Source organism: Vidua chalybeata, chromosome 23 (genome assembly GCF_026979565.1).
Source record: "Vidua chalybeata isolate OUT-0048 chromosome 23, bVidCha1 merged haplotype, whole genome shotgun sequence".
NCBI lineage: Eukaryota > Metazoa > Chordata > Aves > Passeriformes > Viduidae > Vidua > Vidua chalybeata.
In genome coordinates, this window is record NC_071552.1 from 202,012 (window position 1) to 222,326 (window position 20,315).

At 61.6% G+C, this 20,315-nt stretch overlaps 1 protein-coding gene across 7 annotated transcripts; it reads right to left on the bottom strand.

Moving 5' to 3' along the window:
* Nucleotides 1-269: 269 nt before the first annotated feature.
* On the bottom strand, nt 270-18,533 carry PHLDB1 (pleckstrin homology like domain family B member 1). 7 transcript variants are annotated; one of them, XM_053963318.1, is made up of 26 exons: nt 18,297-18,533; nt 16,970-17,068; nt 16,418-16,541; nt 16,179-16,349; nt 14,193-14,318; nt 11,738-12,822; nt 10,751-10,993; nt 10,540-10,677; nt 10,282-10,419; nt 8,270-8,398; nt 6,900-7,055; nt 6,670-6,780; nt 6,404-6,493; nt 5,773-5,895; nt 4,903-5,040; nt 4,263-4,418; nt 3,704-3,871; nt 3,287-3,403; nt 3,089-3,182; nt 2,835-2,879; nt 2,144-2,435; nt 1,948-2,038; nt 1,720-1,866; nt 1,359-1,578; nt 1,197-1,282; nt 270-938 (listed from the first exon to the last, which is right to left on the bottom strand). In XM_053963318.1, exons 1-26 carry the CDS (start codon nt 18,381-18,383, stop codon nt 798-800), a joined length of 4,515 nt encoding a protein of 1,504 aa, XP_053819293.1. In that variant the 5' UTR covers nt 18,384-18,533; the 3' UTR covers nt 270-797. The 7 variants fall into 7 exon arrangements, with proteins under 7 accessions (XP_053819293.1, XP_053819292.1, XP_053819294.1 ...); XM_053963317.1 differs by having other exon boundaries at nt 3,089-3,206; XM_053963319.1 differs by lacking the exons at nt 3,704-3,871; nt 4,263-4,418; nt 4,903-5,040 and having other exon boundaries at nt 3,089-3,206; nt 18,297-18,532.
* Nucleotides 18,534-20,315: the final 1,782 nt, after the last annotated feature.

Genomic DNA, 20,315 nt, shown 5'->3' on the forward strand with positions numbered 1-20,315 from the left:
CCGCCTTCGCTCGGTTCGGCTCGGGTTCGGCACTGCGCATGCCCATCCCCTCCGTCTTTGGGGCTCCGCCCCTTCCGCTGGCCTCTGCCGGCGCCGCTTGTTCCGCTCGCTTCCCGCTGGTGTTTCCTGCCCCTTCCGCGGGCCCCGCAATCTCCTGTGCACGGCGCCGAGCCCTTCAGCTCACTCCCGGTGAGCTCCGAGGGGCCCCAGCCCTGCCCGGGGCAGACTCCGGTGTGTCTGTAACGTGTCACGCAGCAGGGACAGCCTGGTTAACGAAATGCTTTATGACCGGGCAGTCCGCGCCACAATCCCCACCTGGCCCCAGCACAGGGCGGACAACGATCCGAAATTACAAAAAGGTTTACAAAAAAGGGGTCTGAGTCTACCACAGTGAGACATCCTGGTGGGGGCACCGCATGGCCTCACCATCTCCTTCCCTGGAACACTATGGCAGCAACTATCGGCATCAGCCTCAAAACCATCACCTCCCCAAGGCAGAGAGCTCAGGCCCCAGCAGGTCTTTGGCAGCTTTTTACATTTTAGCACTTTGATATTGTTCCAATAAAATTTCTAGAACGTCAACATAAAAAAAAAAAAAAAAAAAAAACTTCTTCCCTTGCCTGGCCAGGCAACACTCAGGACCACCCAGCTGTACCCAATGCAGGTCCACGACCTTGGTGTGCACAGCCCTTGGCATGAGGCGTAGCAGGGACCGTGGTCCCCTCAGGAGCTCCTCGCTTGCTTGGGATGCTCAGAAGTCCATGCGGCTGGTGGATCTGGGATGCACAGCAGCGCCCTCAGTTCATGAACTGGGTGTAGCCCTCTGCCCCAGTGACAATGACATCCATCCAGATGCGCATGGCCTCGGCTGACGGTGCCACCATGTAGTAGAGTCGGTCGTGGGTCTTGACACAGAAAGTGAGCGCAGGGTTGGGGCTCTGGAGGGGAGGATGAAATCAGCACTCTGTTCCCCTCTGAGCAGCAGTAATCCCCTCCTTGGCCCCCCACAACGCCCAGCACTGGGGTCCTGCCCTTGGTGCCCTTGGCACCATCGGGGCCACGGACCATTCCAGGAGCACCCCTGGCATGCGCTGCCCTGCTACCTCCTACAGAGGACAGAGGAGACTGCAGGAAAATGGGGAGAGCCGCGGGGGCTGCCAGCAGACACCGCAGCAGTGGCAATGCCCAGCTCTCACCTTTGCAGCGCTGCGGAGGTGGTCATAGTAAACCTCTTCAATGGCTTGGAAGTAGATAACACCCTTCAGCTTTGTCTCATGTTTATCTGCCCAAGAGAGGGAACTGCTGTTGACCGTGGGTGACGGCACGGGGAGGGGACGCGAGGTGGCACTGGGACTCACCCACGTAGTAGGAGAGGGTGCGCTTCATGCGGTCGAAGACAAACCAGCGCTTCTTCCAAGATTTGATCTTCCCGCCCATCTTGACCAGGTAGCCCTTGCACATCTTCTCTGTCAGGATAATGTGGTAGCAGGTGTCAACGTTGTGGCCTGAGGACTCGATGTGCAGCCGCAGGTTGAAATCCTCCTTGCGGATGGGGAGGTACCGTGTCAGGGGACGAGCCTGGAAAAGCAACACAGCCCTGCAAAGCCCACCGATGGTGACAAGAGCCACATCCCTCCGCTGCGAGCTGGGACACGAGCAGCAGGCTGGGTGTGCCTCACTGCCCAGGCTGAGAGAGGGGGATGGCAGCCTGCCTCACACCTGTGAGAAGTGCTTCTCCCGCAGTTTGACCTCCTTCTCCACCAGCTTCTGCCGCCGCACAGTCTCATCCTGCAGTCGGCGTTCCAGCTGCTCCCGCCGCCAGCGCTCATCCTCCAGCGCCTGTTGACGCAGCTCCATTTCCCGCTCCTGCCAGCACGCACAGGCACTCAGCCCCAAGCGCTGGAGACCTGCTTGCCATCTAACCACGGTGCTGGTGCCCCCACTCACCCGGGACTCCATCAACCGCGACTTCTCCTCGTGTGCCTCCTTCAGCATCTTCTCCATCTCCTCAATCTTCCCTGTCTCCATCCCGCTGGCACTGCAAAACAGCCACAGCTGCTGCCCCAGCAGGAAGGACCTTGAGCCAGCAGCACACCAGCAGAGCAGGCTGTCTCCTGGCCACACAAGCTGGGCCCAGGATTACCTGGAGATGTTGTCAGGTGAGCACGCGGAGTTGTTGCCGATGGAGATGCTGGTGTCCATGCTGTCTGAGCTCTCCAAGCTGAGTGTGTCATATGCATGGTCCAGCTCCTCACCCCGGGGCCCGGCACCATGGGGACGGTTGTGGTGGAGGATGGAGTGGTGCACAAGCCGGGGGAAGGCAGTGGGGAAGGGGGGCTGCCCATGCAGGGCTTCCCACTGGGACTGCGCCTCAGCAGCTGCTTTCTGCTTCAGCTCTGCGAGCCGCCGTTTCTGCTCCTCAATCACCTGCCGACCTGTGCCGTGGGAAGATGAAAACATCAAGTTAAATGTGCCACATTCAGAGCCACATCATGGTGGGCGAGGGGGTGGCACAGGCAGAAGACACTACAGGCACTGCTGGAACCACAAAGGCACGGCAGGGGCAGAGGTGGGAGCTGCTGTCACAACTCTGGCAAGCACTGCAATCTGTCTGGGCAGGAGCAGGGGGCACATGCGCCAGGCTGGTAAGGGGCACGCGGAGCAAAGCATTAGCAGGCTAGGGATGCACAGGGTTGTCTCTAAGCAGATGTTGAGATGCACCTGGGGTCCTGGACTGGTCATGCCCCTCTTATGTATGGCAGAAGGTGCCAGCAAACAGCCATGCTGCTGCCTCTGGGCTGCTCTAGGCAGTCCAAGTCACCCCACATCTCTACCTGGTAGAATGCCTGGCTGCAAGGGCTCTGCTGGGAGCAGCTTGGCTGGAGATAGGCCATCAGGTGGAGGGGTCAGGAGGAAAGAGAGGGAGGAAAAGCAAGAGACTGTGAGAGAGGCACCGCATCCTGCCGGAGCACTGCTGCTGTCGCCACCCTCGGCCAGGCTCCCTTCTCCGTTGCCCAAGTGGCAGCGGGGAGAGCGTCTCCCAAAGCCCCACCACCCCACAGAGCCAGGACACAGAGCCAGAGCTCACCCTTCTGCTGCAGGGCCAGCTGGCGCTTGGTCTCGATGTCCTGCAGCGTGGCCACCAGGTTGCGGGAAAGGCTGCCCGCCGGGCTTGGGGGGCCCTGGGCAGGACAGCAGGTGGTCAGCTGCAAGGATGGGGATGGGGGCTGGCACCAGGCACGTGTGAGCCGTGGCCAGGGTGCCTGGGTCACCCTGGCAGCCATACCTTGGGGGAGGGGCTGCGCTCCAGCACAGAGAGGTTGAGCTGCGAGGACGAAGGGGTCCCGCTCTTCATCCGAGGGGTGAGGACACCAGCACCACCCTCTGCTTTTGCACGATAGACCTGAGCACAGAGACACAGACATGAGAGAGACATGGGGGAACTGCAAAAGTCCCCCTGGAGAGATGGCTCCCCAGACCCTGCTCTGTGTCGGTGCCATCCTGGCAAAGGGATGCAGCCCAAGAGGAGGCAGAGACTGCCTACCCTAGGTCACAGGTCTGCTCTGCCTTTGCCTGCTGTGGCAGCCAGGGCCCCAGCAGCACTCAGGGTACAGGGTCCACAGGAATGTCCCCACAGTGCCCCACTTTTGCCACAACCAGTGGCCCCAAAGCCTGAGCCTTGGCAGCAGAGGGCCAGGATTACCTGCAGCGCCTTGTGAGAGGAGTGAGCTTTAGCTGGAAGTGGAGGAGGGGAAGAAGAAGGAGAGACAGAGGAAGAGGAGGTCTCAAAGCCAGCCATAACCTCCTGGTACCACTTCTCTAAATCAAGAGCTGGGAGACACACAGGGCCTCCCAACAGCTGCTGCTCCATCTGGAGAGAGAGGCTGCGTGAGAAAGGATGAAGGACAAATGCAGCAAGAGAGACAAATGCACAGAGAAGAGGTTGAAGCATTCCTGCCTATGCCAGCACCACTCCCCCAGAACTTAACGTGCAGACCCCTGAGGATCCTGTGCACTCCCTGGCTAAGTCCTAACAGCAAACCTAGGAGCCGTTTGTTGTTCAAGAGTGTGAGAACTGATCAAGCACAAAGACCCCCTGCCCTGGGGGCAGTGGAGCAGCAGGCAGGACAGCCAAGGGTGTGTGGGGTGTCAAGAGCCCAAGCTGCTGCTCAGCTCCATCCGCAGCTCACCCCTTCCCATGCATCTCCATCACCTCCCAGAAAGAGTACAAGAGGCCAAAGGGAGGGAAACAGGGCACCAACCTCTGCAGAGACGAAGGGAGAAGGGAGAGATGGAAGAGGAGGAAGAGGAGGAGCACAGCCTGAGGATGAAGGAGCCGGAGGGGTACAGCCCAGCAGGGAAGCAGCAGGGGTGTGGAGGCTGCCCAGGATACCCGAGAGCTGCTCAACAGTCACATACTGGGCAGAGAGAAGGAGAATTAAACCAGGATAAGAGCTAGGGCAGCAGGCACAGAGGAACGAGCGGGCAGCTCCAACCCCCACAGGAAGGTTCATTGTCCTGGGAGGAAAAGCAGTTGGTGCTGCAGCTACCCTGCTGCTGGGCACTGGGTCAGGCCTGCTCTGCATCCTCCTCGCTTGAGACAAGCGGCCAGGACTGCATCCAGCAAACAAAGGGCTGCCCCTCCCACTGCTGGGCACCCCCTTTGCTCCCACCCTGCCACTACATCCAGAGCAGGCCAGAAGTGCACCCCAGCAAGGAGACTGGGCAGCCTGAGCCTCTGCTCCCCACTCAGCTGCAGCCAGACAAGTGTCCTGACCCCAGAGAGATGTGGGCTCCAAGCACCAGGGCACAGGGGGGGCCGCGTGTCCGCAGCTGCCTCAGTGCCTGGGGTGCAGCGGGCAACCCGAGGGAGCAAACCCGAGCATGCTCTGGGGCAGGTACCTCGTTGGCTGTGGGAGCTACAGCAAGCAAGAAAGAGCGCTGAGCGGCAGCAGGGGCAGCAGCAGAAGCTTTAGTGTCCAGGCTGGGGCCATGTGCATTACTGCAGAACCTGAAAACGTCAGACAGCCTCATGTACTCCTAGAAATCCACGGCAAGGGAGAAGGAGAAGAGTTAGACCCATGTGCTGGCACCATGGCACTGACTGCATAGTGGGAGCAAACCTCCCTGTGCATTCCTGCCCCAACACTGCCTCCCCAGCCCTGCCCTGCTGCCCATGGTGTCCCCGGAGTGCAGCACTATGCACCTTGGGGTGCTCAAGCTGGGCTGGGTGTGCTGGCACCCTTCTTGCTCCAGCCTTCAGTGCAGCTTTGCTGAGTGCCTACAAGGGGCAGGGATGCCTCAGGGTCTTCCAGAATCGCTGGCCACAAGTCCTCCCTAGTGCAGGAGCACTGGATGAGGCACCTCAAGATGAGCTGAGCCAGCTTAAAATCCACTTCCTCATCCTTTCTGAACCAAACATGCTAAAGCTGGGGACTTGCTCTTATTTTGGGAAAGCCATGCTAGCAGGACCCTAGAGGATGCTGTCAGGAGGTATCCAGCCAGATGGCAAGCAGTGAGCAAGGGGGAAACCACTGCACCAGGATTAAAACAGAGGGCAGTGGCAAGAACTGGGCAGGCTCAGGAGAGCGCCTGGAATCAGGGACTGAGTGTTAATGAGCACAGCTGCCAGAGATCTATATCATAAATGCTCCAGCCATGCTGCTGTGGGGCTGCCCTGCTGCCTGGGGGTGACATCAGTCCACAAAAGGGGTCTCGGCCAAGGAGGGGTAAGTGAGCAAGCACATGCAGCTAGTCCCTCTAGTTAGTTACCTCTTGTGCCTTGGGGTAGGAGTAGGTGGCAGGAGAAGCTAAGGAGGCAGCTGCTGCTGGCAGGGGGCTCAGGGGCTTAGTTCCCTCCAACAGCTCATAAGATTCTGAGATGTGGAGGGTCTCCTGTAGAAGGGTAAAGGTCACATAGGCAAGGTGGGCACAGACAGCAAGGTGGCAGCAGCAAGAGTCCCACCGCAGGCAGGCACGAGGGGATTCTGCCATCTTGTGCCTCTTACCAGCAGCAGGTCAGGCAGTACCACAGCCCCCGAGGGCATCATGGTTCTGGCTCCCCATTCAGAGCCATGAGCAAGGTAATGGGGCAACTCACTTCCACCTAAAAGTCCCCTGGACCAGCACCAAGACATCCCCATGCTTGCTCTCCAGCAACGATGGGACCCTAGGCAGTCCTGTCCTATGTGCTGCTCTGTTGCATTTCCCCTTCCTCCCTCCCAACCTCTGCAGCCCATGGAGAGACTTTGAGCAGCTGGAAGCACCTGGCTCTGGCCAGAAGGCACTTGGGAATACAGGAACTGCTGCAGAGCAAAGCTGGTGGTGCACAAGGCTCGTCCTCACTGATGGCAGCAGCTTTCGAGAGCAGCTCTAAGCACCACAGCCTCCTCTACCCACTTACCTCTCGGAGAGCTGAGGACATTTTTGGGAAGCTCCTGCCACCTGTGACAAGCTGGTAGCGCCTCTCCAGAGACACGAGCTTCTCCTTCTCCTGCGCATGGAGTGACAGGTCAGAAGCAGCTGATGGTTACTGGCACCCCATGGCCAGTCACCCCCCCAAGCTCTCCCTGCCTGCCAGCAACCTGTCAAGAGCTGGCATGATCTTGTCCCCTGCCTTGAGCACCCTCAGGAGCACACATCAATCACACAGTGCAATCATGGCATTACCTTCTGCAGGAGCTGCAGGACGCTGCTCCGCTCCCTGGCCAGGCGCTCGGCCTCCTGGGCACTCTGCAGCCGGATCTGGGCAGCCTGGGCATCCAGGGCAGCCACCCGCTCCTGGGGAGCAGGCAGCAGAGATGAGCTGGCTGCTGGTGAGCCATGGGATGCAGCCTGGCCATGCCCGACCCAGGGGGCACAGCCCAGCCACGCTGGACCTACTGCTCCTCCATCCCTACCTTCCTGCGGGCAATGCTACGGTGGCACTCAGCCCGGCTCTGCAGGAGCTGCTGGCCTCGTGCCTCGCGCTCCTCTTCGAGGTGGCTCTCTCGCTCCAGCTGCTGGAACTCCAGGTCCTCAAACAGCTTGGCCTCCGTCTCCAGTGCCTCTGCCTCCTTTGAACACACAAGAGCATTGTGAGTGGATATGACCCACTGGATGGGCACCTCTGCATCCTGCAGGCAGGTCTCCCGCAGCAAAACCTCCTGCCATGCCTCCACATCCTACTGGTGCTGGCCAGGAACAAGAGCTGGTGGCCAAGCCTGTCCCCTGTGCCTGGTGTGGGCGGGCAGTTTTGCCTTCTGCTGGGCATCAGAAACATGAGAGATACTGACAGGAGTGTCTGCTGTCAGAAGAAGGCAATGGAGGCACCCAGAACTGGCCAGGACAGAGCAGTCACCCCTATGAGAAGAGCTTGCCACAGCCAGGGGCTTCACCAGCCCTTGGAGACCAGCTGCCCCCGCTGAACCACATATGGGCTAAAGCCGTGCCCTGACAGGTAGCAAAACACCATGTGCCAGTGCAACCACCAACAGCAACACTGTGTCACCAAGCCCACAGGTGGCAAAGCCCCAACAGACAAGCACCATGCTGGACAAACCCCTGTGTGTCCTTCCAGCCTTCATGCACCGACAGCACGTGGCAGCACTCAGCTCCGGGCCTGCCAGTGCCACCCTGGCAGCCATTGTGCCATGCACCCCACAGGAATGTGTTTCACCCTGCTCCATGAGACGGGCAGCCAGTGACACAGCACTGATGTGGTGACTCCTGAGGGCTCCCACACGCAGAGACTGCTCCATCACCCCCCTGCCCACTCTACACCAGGTCCTCATCCATCGAGTGCCTGGCTGGAGCAGGCTATGGCAATGTGGGTTTATCTGAGCAGGCACTAGCCATGGGCTGGGGAAAGTCAACCACTTCCAGAAAATACCAGGTAATAGGAAAAAATGCTGAGGACTAGCAGTAACATGGATCAACATCACTGTGTAAATAAACATTCTCAGGAAATAGCTGGAGGCAGCCAGGTGAGGATGCAGCAGCCCCCAAGACTCCCCAGCCTGCCCTCCTTTGCAGGGCAGGGTCCATGCTCGTGCCCTGCCCGGTCCCGAGGAGCTCTGCCGAGCCGGTCCCGAGGAGCTCTGCCGAGCCGGTCCCGCGCCCCGGGCCCGGGCGAGCGGCAAGCTTACCAGGACGATGGTGCCCGGTGCCAGCCGCCTCCAGCCCGGGTGCGACGCTCCCAGTGCAGCCCCGGCTGGCAGGGAAGAGCTGGCCTAAGCTGGAGCGGAGGGAGGTGGGCCATGGTCCGGGAGGGGTGGGGGGAGACACTGACCCTTCGCATCTGCTCCTGCAATTGCTCCCGCATTGACTCGGGGCACTTATCAAGGTGGCTCTTCGACTCATGGTAAAGCGCCTGGAGTTGCTCTAGCTCCTTCCTTTCAGCATCAACCTTTGCCCTTTCCTGAATCAGGGGAGAACAAGACAAAACAAAACAAAAAAAAAAAAGGAAAAGAAAAAGGAAAAAAAAAAAGAAAGAAGAAGACACACTTCTCAAATGGGCGCCATGCAGAAGCTGTGAGTTCGAGAGGGGCTCAGCTGGAGACAGAGGGGGCTCAGGAGAAGGAGCATCATGGCATCTACAGGGGGATTGAGAGATCAAGAGACACAGGAGCCAGCCGAGCAGTGTTAGAGGAGTTACAGCCAACCCTTGACCTCAGCTTTGTGTTTCCAAGAACAAACTTGCAGGCAGCAAAAATATCAACACTGATAGTACGGTTCAAGTCATCCCAATCCTGCACACGGCTGCATCACAGTAACCACTAACTGGCTTTGTTAACTGCTACCAGTTAGGAACTGCAGGTCCTGAATACAGCCTGAGGTCATGGACCACCCTCACCTATTAGAAGGAGAGGGCAGCACCAGGCAGCAGTGAAAACAGGAGGCTGTGGTCCAGCAAGAGATGCTCAAGCTATGATGAGTCAGCAGCACAGCAGACACTGACTCCTGGGCCTGGGATGAGGGGCCTGGCCACAGGAGCAGTAAAATGGGGCCAGCAACATGGGACTGGCATAGGCGAATCACCCACAGGTTTGGCGGTACCATATGGGGGCTTGGCACTGAGAAATGCTTGCTGCAAGGAACCCTGTGCTCCACACAGAGATGAGACATCATGAGAAGGGTATGAGGGGACATGCTGGCAGGGAGGCAAGGCTGGTACAGGCAGGTGCCCCAAGAGAGCAGCTAAGGATTGCCTGAGGGCTCCTGGACATGCAGAGACGTCAGAGGTGATGGCAGAGTTCAGTGCAGGCGCTGTTAGTGTGAGTAGTGCAGATGGGTTAGGAGAGTGGATGGTTAGGGAAGCAGAGAGGCTGGGAGAGGGCTTTCCCTGCGCTCCTCTCCTGGCTCAGCATGAGGCTGTCCCTGGCTATAGAAGATGCCTACAACGGGCTAGAAGACCAAAACCAGAACAAAACCCCGAAATGCTGTAGGAGCACCACTAGCAGGCACCAATGGCCACTCTGTCAGGCCACAGGCACACCAACAGCCCTGGCACCCACAGCCATGGGGCTGGCCAGACCCCAAGGGACATTGATGTCACATAACAGTGGCACAGAGCTGCTGGTGGGACCTTGGCTGCACAGGGACGATGGCCTCAGGCAGCAGGGAACCGGATCCCAGGAGCTCTCCTGTCGACAAGGCCATGCCACACTGCCTGCAAGGCTGTGGGATAGCCAGCAACCAGCAGCTGGGACAAATGTGCCACACACGCAGCGTCATGGGTGCCTTCCGGCAGTAACTGCACCACAGGCAACACCAGGGGAAGGGGGCCAGGACCCCCTCCTAAAGCCACCAAGCTAAACACCTGCACTGGTTTCCCAGCCACCTCCAGCAAGCCGAACGCTACAGCAACAGCTGCCATCACACATGAAGGCACAGCAGAGTGAGGTGACTTGCTGCAAGACGCAGTTCCCTAGTGAGGACAGGTAATGGGGAGAGCCAAGGCCTCTGCTTCGGCACTGCCCACTGCAGGCAGCAGCCATCTGGAAAGCATCACACCACAGTCTCCCTGCCAGAGCAACAGGCAGCACTTGAAATGCTTCCTGAGCATTGGCTGTGCTCTCCTCCAGCAGGGCTGTTTGACCAACCCCAGGCAGACAGACAGACAGACAGATCCCCCCACAATGCAAGCCATAGGGGCTGCTTCCCAAAGCCTCTGCGGAGCCCAGGGCCTGGAGAACATGTCCGCAGGGGAATGCTGCAGCATGAGGCATTGCAGCACTGGCTGTGAGTGCCAGGGAGGGTATGGCACAGCTGGTGACGATGGGAACCTGTGACTGGGCTCACCTTGTCCCGCTCCTTGCGGATGCTAGCGTCCAGGCTGGAGAGCTTCTCCTGCAGCTGCTGCACTGCTTCCTGCTCCTGCCGCAGCCGCACGACCTCTGATTCCCGCTCACCCTGCAGCAGCGCCCGCTCCATCTCTGCCTGGACAGCCAAAGCAATGTCAGGATTGCTGCTCCAGCGGGTTCATATCCTTAGGATTCAGTGCTGACTGGTGAGGGCAGCAAGCAGCAGGGGACACAGCAGTGTGCCCTGACCTCTCACCTCTCGCGATGTCTCCTGCAGCTGCTGCTCCAGCTCCTTGACACGACCCTTCAGCTGGTCCAGGCGTCCGAGGACACTGGCACGCTCCTCCTCCAGTCGCTGTGCCTCCTTGGCCCGGGGGCCTGTCAGCTTCTCGTGCTGTGGAAAGGGCTGCTTGGCATGGCACAGTACAGCATGGCATGGTAACAGAATGGCACAGATGTCCCCTTACCTCGTGGTGGGTACTCTCAGTGCTGCTGCACTCCTCCTTCAGGTTCTCCTCATCCGACCTCTCCACGCTCTCCCTCTGCTGCAGCTCGTCGACAGCATGGCCCAGAGCCGTGGCACCCCTGGGCACCCAGTGGCCAGCATCTGTGTCACCAGCCAGGAGCCTGTGCACGTCACCTGGCTCAGTGCTGTCTGTCTTGGTGTACTCAGCACAGAGGTTCAGGATGGTCTCCAGGCGCTGCCGCTCCTGTAAGAAAGAATGGTCCCCATCCAGCACATGCTGCAGCAGGAGCAGACAGAACCCTGTGCCAACGGTGGCCACCAGAATACGGACCCGCACGCTGGCATGGGCAGACAACATTACAAAGCACAATGCAGCCAGCTCGACCCCACAGCAGAGCCAGGCACGCGATGTGCTGCGAGCCTGAGACAGACTAATTACAGGCAGCAGTGCTGGCTGCCGAGCGCCTCCGCTATTTCCAGGCGGTGACTCAGGCTGCCTGCGCCAGGCGTGAGTCAGGGCTGAGCAAACACGGCCCTGGCGGCTCGGCCTGCAGGACTGGCAGAGACACGGCAAACCTTATCCAGGCAGATGCCAGTTCCATAAAAACCCCATCAGCCCTAAATATAGATGCAATGTCCACAGAGCCACGGCACCCCCACCAAGCAGATGGGCCCTGGCAGGGATGGACAAGATGTGGGGAGTTTTGCAAAGGCAGGGGCACCACCATTTTGGCCGGTAGCCCTGGGGCCATGCCAGCCCCACCAGCTTCCACAGGCTGCTGTAACTCCGGAGCTTTGTATTCCCAGAGAGCTGCTGAGCACCGATGGCTGCTCCTGGCCATAATCCCCCTGGATAAGCCGGCAGCCTGGCAGCTGTGGCAAATCCCCAAGAGGCAAAGGCCAGGTTTCAAAGCAGCAAACAACAACAGCTATTTGCAAAGAGGGTGTCCCCCACTCAAATGTGTCCCCTCCCAGCCCCGAGGCTCACCAGGCGCTCCATCTCCTGCTCCCGAACCCGCTCCTGCCGCTGCCGCCGATGGTACTCCAGCAATTCATCCTCGTTGTCACTGATCTCAGTGATGCTGTTCTTGCGCTCCCGTGACCCCACTGGCAGCTGTGGGTCCCCCAAAGGCTTCCTGGGGGCGCGGGGGCTCTGCCGGGGCGAGGGCGCAGCTGGGGAGCCCAGCCCGTATGCTGGGCTCAGGCAAGTACTGAAACTGGGACGGCGCGTGGGGTTCTCTGACAGCAGTGGGGGTGAGGGACTTCCAGCGCCTTTCGACTCCTCCGGGCCCTTGCGCCTGGCACGGGGACTGCCAGGCACTTCCCTGCCCAGCCGGGGCTGTGGGGAGGGAGTGTCAGGGGCCACCCGGGGGCTGGCAGCCCGGCGTGACAAGGAGGGACTCAGGGGAGGCAGCTCCCGCATGCTCTCAATGTTCCTCCGGGCAACCCGTGGGCTCTCGGGGAGCTGCAACCGGGCCTCTGGGACTGCCCTGCTGGTGGGCTGCCGGCCGGGAGCCAGAGAGTCCCGTGGCTCCCGGAAGGGACTGGGGGGCCGCTCCTGCAGGGCCACCCGTGGCCGCGGCGCCACCCTGGGCGTCAGCCGGGGGCTGCCCACCCTGTGGTCCCCGAGCCTCTCAGCTGGCCAAGGCTCGCTAGAACCCCCACCAGGCAGAGCGGGTGGCTGGACAGTATGGTTGTAGCTGGAGGAGCGAAGTGGGAGAGGGGGCGGCACGGCTGGGCCTTGCTCTTGGCTGCTGAGTGAGGGGCTGGTGTAGCTGCTGCTGCTGGCTGGGGAGGAGAGGGGAGAGAAGTTCTCATAGCTGGAGCCCCCTGAGGCAGCCCCAGGGCTGGATGGAGGGGACAGGAGGCAGCGCCCACCCCCATTCACCACAGGGGAGAGGGGGGATCGGCCGCAGGCAGGTGGCTTCTGGATGCCGGGGGATGTCGACTCCTCCAGCGCCAGCGAGTCCATGATGTCCTGCAGGTCCTTCTCGATGGAGCTGACAAGGGAGCTGTGGCTGTGACACCCACGCTCTGACAGCTGGTGGGCACCATTCACCAGGGCCTCTGATTCTGCAGGGAAGCAAAGGAGAAGGCATCAGTGTGGCGTGACTCCGCCGCAGCCCCTGCCTGGGCCGGGTCCTACAGGGCAGCCTGGCATCATTCTTCCACGCAGCCTTGCAGAGTCAGAGCTGGGTCACAACCCCTCTCTGCTGCACCCCGACCTGCCTGCACCCCGCTGCCACCCTTTCCCACTCCAGCTGGGGAGCCGGGACAGGGAGGAGGCTGGAATCCTGCTAGCCCCATCACCCAGGAGACAGAAACCTGAGAGGACAGCCGCCCTCCCTGCGTTGCAGCTCCCTGCTCCACTCCCTGGAGAGCAGCTGCCCTTACCACCCCCTGGCACCCACCACTTGCCCCCTACACACTCTGGCTTCCCAGCAAGGGGTCAGAGATGCAATAGCCAAAAGCTGCTGACCTGCAGCACGTCCAGACCCACCACCACGTCGCCCGCAGCCTCCCCACACCCCGGCCAGGGTGCCCCTGCCTGGGTTGCCCCGTCCTCCCTGCGCAGCACCGATGTGCCTGTCACTCAGGGGACTAGCGAATCGCAGCAGGCGCGGAGCTCAGCCAGGACAGCGTGCCACCCGGGCTGCGTCACCCCTTGGCACCCAGCAGCTCCCCCACGGCAGCTGGCACTGCCTTCATGCCAGGAAAGATGCGCCACAGCCCTGTCAGTGTGATCCCACCCAGTCCCGCGTGGCAGAGATGGAGCACGCAGGGCCCACATGGGATGGTGCGTGGTTGCATGATGCTCCTCGGCCACAGCACCTCCCCATGTCCCTCCTCCTGTCCCCCAGCTGTAGGCATGCTGCCTTCCCAACACACACGTGGCACGGGAAGGCAGCCAAGCTCCTCTCCCTGTGCCAGGGTGTGCTGGTTGGGGCAGGGATAAGGGCTACCAGCCCAGGGATCAGTGCTGGAGATTTGGACATCCCCGGGAACCAAGCACGGTACTGGCACCTGGCCCATTGCCCCACGGACATGCAGACACAGCAAGATAAGCTCATGAGATGAAGGGCAGCAGCCAGAAGAATGGCCTTCACGGCCCAGCACAGCCACTCCAGCACATAAACACCCGCTTTCAAGCGGTGGGGGGGGCTCCGACGGGCGATGGCTCTGCCATGGCCAGGCTGGGCAGAAGTGAAAGCCATGCCTCAGTGTCCCCACAGACAACCTCTCTGAGGTGATATTAATCATTAACAAATACCAGTGCAGCTGCCATACCCTGCCGAGCTGACGGATGGCACACCACAGCCAGGTGTGAGCCCGAGTGCAACAGGACAGGGCTGAGAGAGCACTGGGCACTGGGAAGGCTGATGGGTCAGGGAGCACTTCAGCATCTTCCCTGCCCCGCTTGGGACAAGGGGGGGGTCACCTACTTGCTGGTAGCCCATAGAGAGCCGATGGGCTTCTGCCCCCCGCTGGGATCATGCTCTTAATCCACTTGGCCTCAGCAGGGTGGTTGAAGCGGAGGAAGGTGGCCTGGCCCAGGCAGATGGTGCACCCTTGGGAGAGAGGAGAGAGGGTTCAGATGCTAGCCGGCAATATCGGAGTAGTTCCGGAGAGCACAGGGAAGCAGTCGGGCATTGCTTGCCCTAGAATGTGCCCTCGGGAAGGGAGCGGGCTCTGCTGTCAGCAGAGGCTTAGGGGGAGGCTGAAATCCAGGTCACTCCACAGCAGCTGCCGGCAGCGCATCTCAGGCGCAGGCACAGCTGGGGTCCCCGCCGGGGGCCGCGGGGGAGTTGGCAGCACTCCAGGGCTTGCGTTACTGCCAGCTGCAGACAAGACAGCTCCTGTCCCTGCTTGCAAAGCATCTCTTCTTGGCCCAAAGCAGCAGCCCTCTTGGGGCAAAGCTGCCGAGCAGCCCCGAGGAGGAAGGCACCTCAGGAAGGGAAGGGGAGGCGAGCCGTGGGCGCTCGCTGTGCGTTCACCTGCTGCCCGTGGTGCTGGGGAGGCATGTGCTGGCAGCAGGGAGCATCAGGCGGCTAGAAGGCGGGTTGCTGCCGACACACCCCACTTTGAAGCGCCTGCCAGGGCTCTGGGGAGAGGCTCGCTCCATACCAACAGCCACTGCTGAAAATCCCTCGCTGGAGGGGACGCGTTTTTTGGAGCACCCGTCAGCCCAGCTCGCAGCAAGGAGAGCGAGAAACACTACAGACTAACTGCTAACGCCGTCGTGGGGGCCTGGTTCCCCTGTCTGAGCGCCAGGGCGGGATGGAACCCTGCTCACCCCGGCTCAACGAGGGCATCCCTGCCTGCCAGGGAGCAGTACCGACGCCCAGCCTGGCAACGGCTGTCCCGGAGAGATGCATCACTGCCCTGTCCCTTCCTTCCCCACGTGCCGGCATCAGTGGAGCCGCAGGCCGCCCCGGCAAAGCGAGTAATCACCAAACTGCACCACGAGCGTCGGCCTGACAGCCCCGCAGTTCATTCCGCCGTGGCCCTGCACAGATGCTGTCCCTGCTCTGTCACGCCCCTGCCTGCCCCCGGGGACAGGAGGATGGGGGGGGCTCGGCTGACCCCTGCCCGCACCCCGCAGCCTACCACGGCCCTCGTTGCCTACTGTGGCACCGGCGGGACCTGGCAGCACTCCGCGGGCCGTCGCCGGAGCCTTCTCCGGCGGCCACGTGGCTCCCATTGTCCCCGCGGGGCCGCCCGCGGCAGCGCCCACGCGGGTGGGTCCCTCCTCGCCGGGAGGGACGGGGGCAGGCGCGGGGGGCCCGCAACGCCACGGCCTGCGGGGCACCACGGCTCCGTGACCCGCGGAGGAACGGGAGCGAGCCCCCGCCCGGCGCGGACACGCGTGGTCCGCAGCACCGCACTCACCTCACCGCCGCCGCCGCCGCCGCCGCCGCCGCCCGGGCAGCGCCGCGCCGCCCCCGGGGAGGGGCGGGGGCCGGGCCTCGCCCGACCGTCCTCTCCGGGAAGCGAGACTGGAGCTGTGGAGGGGCGGGGATCGCGCGGGAAGGGCCTGAGGCTTTGTCCACGCTCCCTGGGAGCGGCCCTGGGGGGCCGGCCGGGTCCGAGCCCTGGAGCCACGCAGGCAGACCAGCAGTGTCCCGGCAGCCACCCGTCGGGAGGACACCCAAGGTGTTTTCGTCTGTCATCTCCCTCCCCAAAGCTGGCTCAGCATCTCCGCTGTTCTTCAAAGCCCACCCGGATCTCTCCCTTCCCACCTCACTTGATACACGCAGCAAAGCCGGCTCTCAGACTGTGCCAGGACCTCGCAGGCTCCCACCGCAGAGCAAAGAGGCCAGGCGTATGCTGGCTGGGATATACAGTTACTGGACGGCTCCTCAAACACCCCAATACTCAACGGCACAACTCCAGAGGCAAAGGTCCGGTGAGCCACGGCCCGCTCCTACCTTGGCTGAGGTGCGTGGGCCGCTGGAGTAGCACGCCGTCAATGGCACAGGCGTTGCCGCAGGGGTGCAGGGTGAGTGTCCCTCGCACGTTCTCGATGTAGCAGTGCTGGGGCGCCAGCCCGGGGCCCTGCAGGACGATGTCTGTCGCAGCCGTGCCAATGGTTGTCCTCCCTGCCAACAGAGAGGGCGTCTCAGTGTCTCTGTCACCAGCGTGCCCGGGGAGACCCCCTGGCACTCACCTTCCTCCAGGGGCAGCAGTGTGATGGCAGTGCTGAGTCGACCGCTGCCCAGGCTCACCAAATGTGGCTTCTCTGTCTGCACTTTCAGCCCCTTGCCCGTGTCAATCAGGTCCAGGGGGCTGTTCTGTAGGAGGAGAGGGAGGGATGCTCACGGCTCCTGCAGCTGCAGCCCAGTCCCCTGCACTGCCCACCTGGCTGAGCTGCTCCAAAACAGCCACATAGCCAAGATCAATGCCCAGGCACAGCCACATGCCAGCAGGACTGTCCAGGAGAGGAGGGCTCTCCTGCCTGTGCTACCTATCCCGGGAAGCTGAGGCGAGCTGCCACGGGAGCTGGAGATCCATGGGGCTTGGGCTGCATCTAAGAGGATCCAAGCTGCCAGCCACTTAGCTCAATGGGCTTTGCTGAGGATCCCGTAATAGGATTGGCTGAGACTGAGGAGAAGCTGGAGGGCAGCGCCAGTGTTGGTGGTAGGGCTGGCTGCAGAGGTGGACTCCCAGCCAGATTCCCCTGTTCCCACAGAGCAGAGGTCCTGTGATCCTGTGTGCTCACCTGGATGACAGTCTGGACTCTGTGGGTTGAGCTGGTGGGGGTCCTGCCAGATGTCTCCATGGTGCCTTCTTGGAGACGTCGGATGGCACCGGACATGGGCTGCCAGAAGAAACAGAATGGCAGTATGAGTGACCACACTGGGCATGGCCTTTATGTATTTTTCCTGCACATCCCGAACAGCAGCCTGAGCACAAACCCTACCCATTCCAAACCAGCATTTGCCACCAAGAGGATTACCACCCTGAGCTCCTGTCTTCATCAAGTCAGCAGCTGCCTGAAGCCAGTGAGCATCCCTGCCTGCCAAGGCATGCATCCTACCTAGGCACACATCCCCATGCATGTGCCAGGTGTCAGGACAAGACACAATCCGGGAAGGAAAACTACACCTGCACTCAGTTTTGTGGGCATGGCGTTGGAAATGCATGCTTTAAATGCCAAGAGCTGTGGGCAGCCAGACCCCAATGGCTGTCCTTGGAAAAGCACACATAAGTACAGGTTCTGGCTGTCCCCAGCAACACCTGCCTGCCATGCGTGGCACACCTGGGCACACCTGCCCATGCCACCAGTGCCCAGCTCTGGCACCCAGGCACATGCCTCTGCTCCCACACAGTCCAGCAGCAGCTCATAGTGCACATGCCCAGCTGAGTGTTTTGTACCCCTGCCCATGCCCAGCTGAGTGTTTCATACCCCTGTGGCTGGCAGGCAGGGCCCCCACCCATGGAACGGCCATGCTGCCACACATTCTCTGCGTGAGTGGGAGGCACAAACTCGAGGAGGAACAATTTCCGTCACCCGGCACTCACACCATGCCGGGATGCTCCGAGGATCTAAATTTACCATCTGCTGCTCCCTACGTCCCTCCCTTCCGCCCTGGACTAGCTGACTGGGGCTTAACCCTTCCCAGGCAGTGTAGATAGGAAGTGCTCCATCCCCGTTAGGCGACGCCGCTCCCGGGGCCACCAGGAGAAGCCTCGGGCTCGGCTCTCGCCAGCATCGCCGACCATCCAGCCAGCCCCTGGAGGGACCCCCCAGCTCGTCCAGCACTGGGCTCAGCTGCGGGGGCGAGAGAATGGCTATTACACACTGTGGAAAAAATGAAACGCTGGAAAACACCAGGCGTGGGATCCAGGACCTGGATGAAACCCGGGCGTCTCCTGCAACAGCAGGACTGGCTGCCCCACAGCAAGGGCTCAGTGGGGACCACAGCCGCACCACGTGGGATGGGGACAGCTCAGCTGGAACAAGGGGGGGCGTAGAGATAAGGTACCCCGAGAGCAGTTCACGAGTGCTTGCCGGCTGCCGAGGCAGAGTCCCTGCTCTCCCTTACCTGCCACCTGGTCCTGGTGCCGAGCGGGACCCTCCGCGGCAGGGTGCCCATGTTCCCCAGGCACTGGGGGGCCGCACTTCCCAGCATCTGGAGACCCCACGGCCCAGCCGAGCCCCTGTCTCTCACTTACACCTACGTCCCGTCACAATGTTCAGGAAGGAGGAAAAGCCAGGAGGGGCCAGGCTGCTGCAGAGGAAGGGAGCGGGGCCAGGGTGGGATCTTTGCCGCTGTTAACTCCTTCCCAGCATGGCTGTACTGGTGAGACCTGGTGAGAACCATGGAGGACCCCCATTCCGGCCACTTGGGGGATTGTCTCCGATTCTGCTGCCTGCTGCCCAAACTCTCCACCCAACACCCCCCACTCCACAAGCAGCCCTGCCTGCCCATGAGCTGGAGGGTAACCCTGGCATCCCATCGCTTCCCAACGCCCCCAGTCCCGCAACGTTGCCCTCCAGCAGAGCCCCTCACCTGCCTCATCAACACACAGGGAACGCGTGCGTCACCCCAGCCCGTCCTGCTGGGGATGCAGCCCCTCTCCAGCCGGGTCTGCTGTAGGAATGCGGGGCGGGAGCACGGCCGCCCCAGCCGGCGCCCCACTGCTAGGACGGACAAGGCGGCCTTTCTTCTCCGTCTGCCGCCTGCAGAACGCGCCGCTTGTTCCTGCCGTGGGAAGCGGTGGAGGCAGCAAATGCCAAGGGGTCGGGCTCGGTTACCACCGAACAGCCCACGGTCCTCGTGCACCCCGCGCAGGGCTGCCTACTCAGCCCCGGCCTCCTGGAAGACAAAAGCCCCTTTCTTCACCTGGCACAGCCAAAAGCCTCACCTGGGAGGATGCCCAGCCTCACCAATTCGGGGGCCCTACTAATGCAGTGCCAGCCGCACGCAGACATGCTGCCCCAGTGTGCTCCCGGGGAGCCCCTGCATCCCACTGCCCACGTGGGGAAATCTGCCTGCCTGCCCCAAGCCCACGTGGGCAGGGGTGCTCTGGGGGTCCACTCCTGTCTGACCTGCTGTTGCCCACCCAGACCCAAGCTGGGCACAGCACATCCTGACTCACCCCACATCAGCATGACCCCAGAGCTGCACTGTGCGCCACTGGCCAGGACACGGCCAGGGCAGGGGCATTCAGCCTGTGCTCATGAAGGAGCACAGACTGGCAGGCCATGCCGTGCAGTGTCAGCCATACTGGGATGAAGCAGCAGCATGGCAGAGGCATGGCATCCCCTTGCATGGCCTCTCATCCCCACTTGTGGCTGGCCAGATGAGTCACAGAAGGAAGCCTGAGTGGCCGAGCTAACGGGTGCACACAGCGGAGCATCGCAGCCTCCAGCCAACTTGGCTGCCTGCTTGCTCCCCATCTGCTAATGCACTTAGGGTGCGCTCACCCCTTCCCACACCCTCTGCCCCAGTAAACAACCGGCCCTTCCGCCGGGCCGCTGGGAAGGGAGAGCCTGTCTCCTGCACAAAGCCAGAGGCGAGTCAGGAGCCAGTTCCTGGCCTCTGCCTCCCGGTCTGGGGCTGACAACTGAGTGAGGGAGACCCAGCCAGCCCCATCCCACCCAGGCGAGGGATGGTGGGGGCTGCATTGCGGTTGCTGGGACAACGCCATGAGCCTGGCAATAACACCACCATAAATCAGCCACCAGACAGCTCCGGTGGGAGCTGAGGAATCCTGGCCACACCCGCTGATTTCATCGCTCTGGAGAAGTGCTCCTGCACCACTGCAGCACAGCTGTGCTCTGGCCGAGGCCCTGCATCATGCTTCAGGGTCTCCACAGACTGGTGGATGCTCAGCCCCGCCTGCGGCACCCAGCACTGCCCCAGGTGAGCCAGCTCCAAGGGCCGGTGACAGACCCAACCACTGCTGCAGCCCAGCATCAGCACATGCCTCCAGACATCACAGCACAGACACAAGCTCCAGACCCCTCACAAGACTGCACAATGGAGAACTGCTCCTCAAAATGCTCTCATATCAAAATGACAATTTCTCACCTGCAGGCCAGAGGTTCAGCTCAGCAA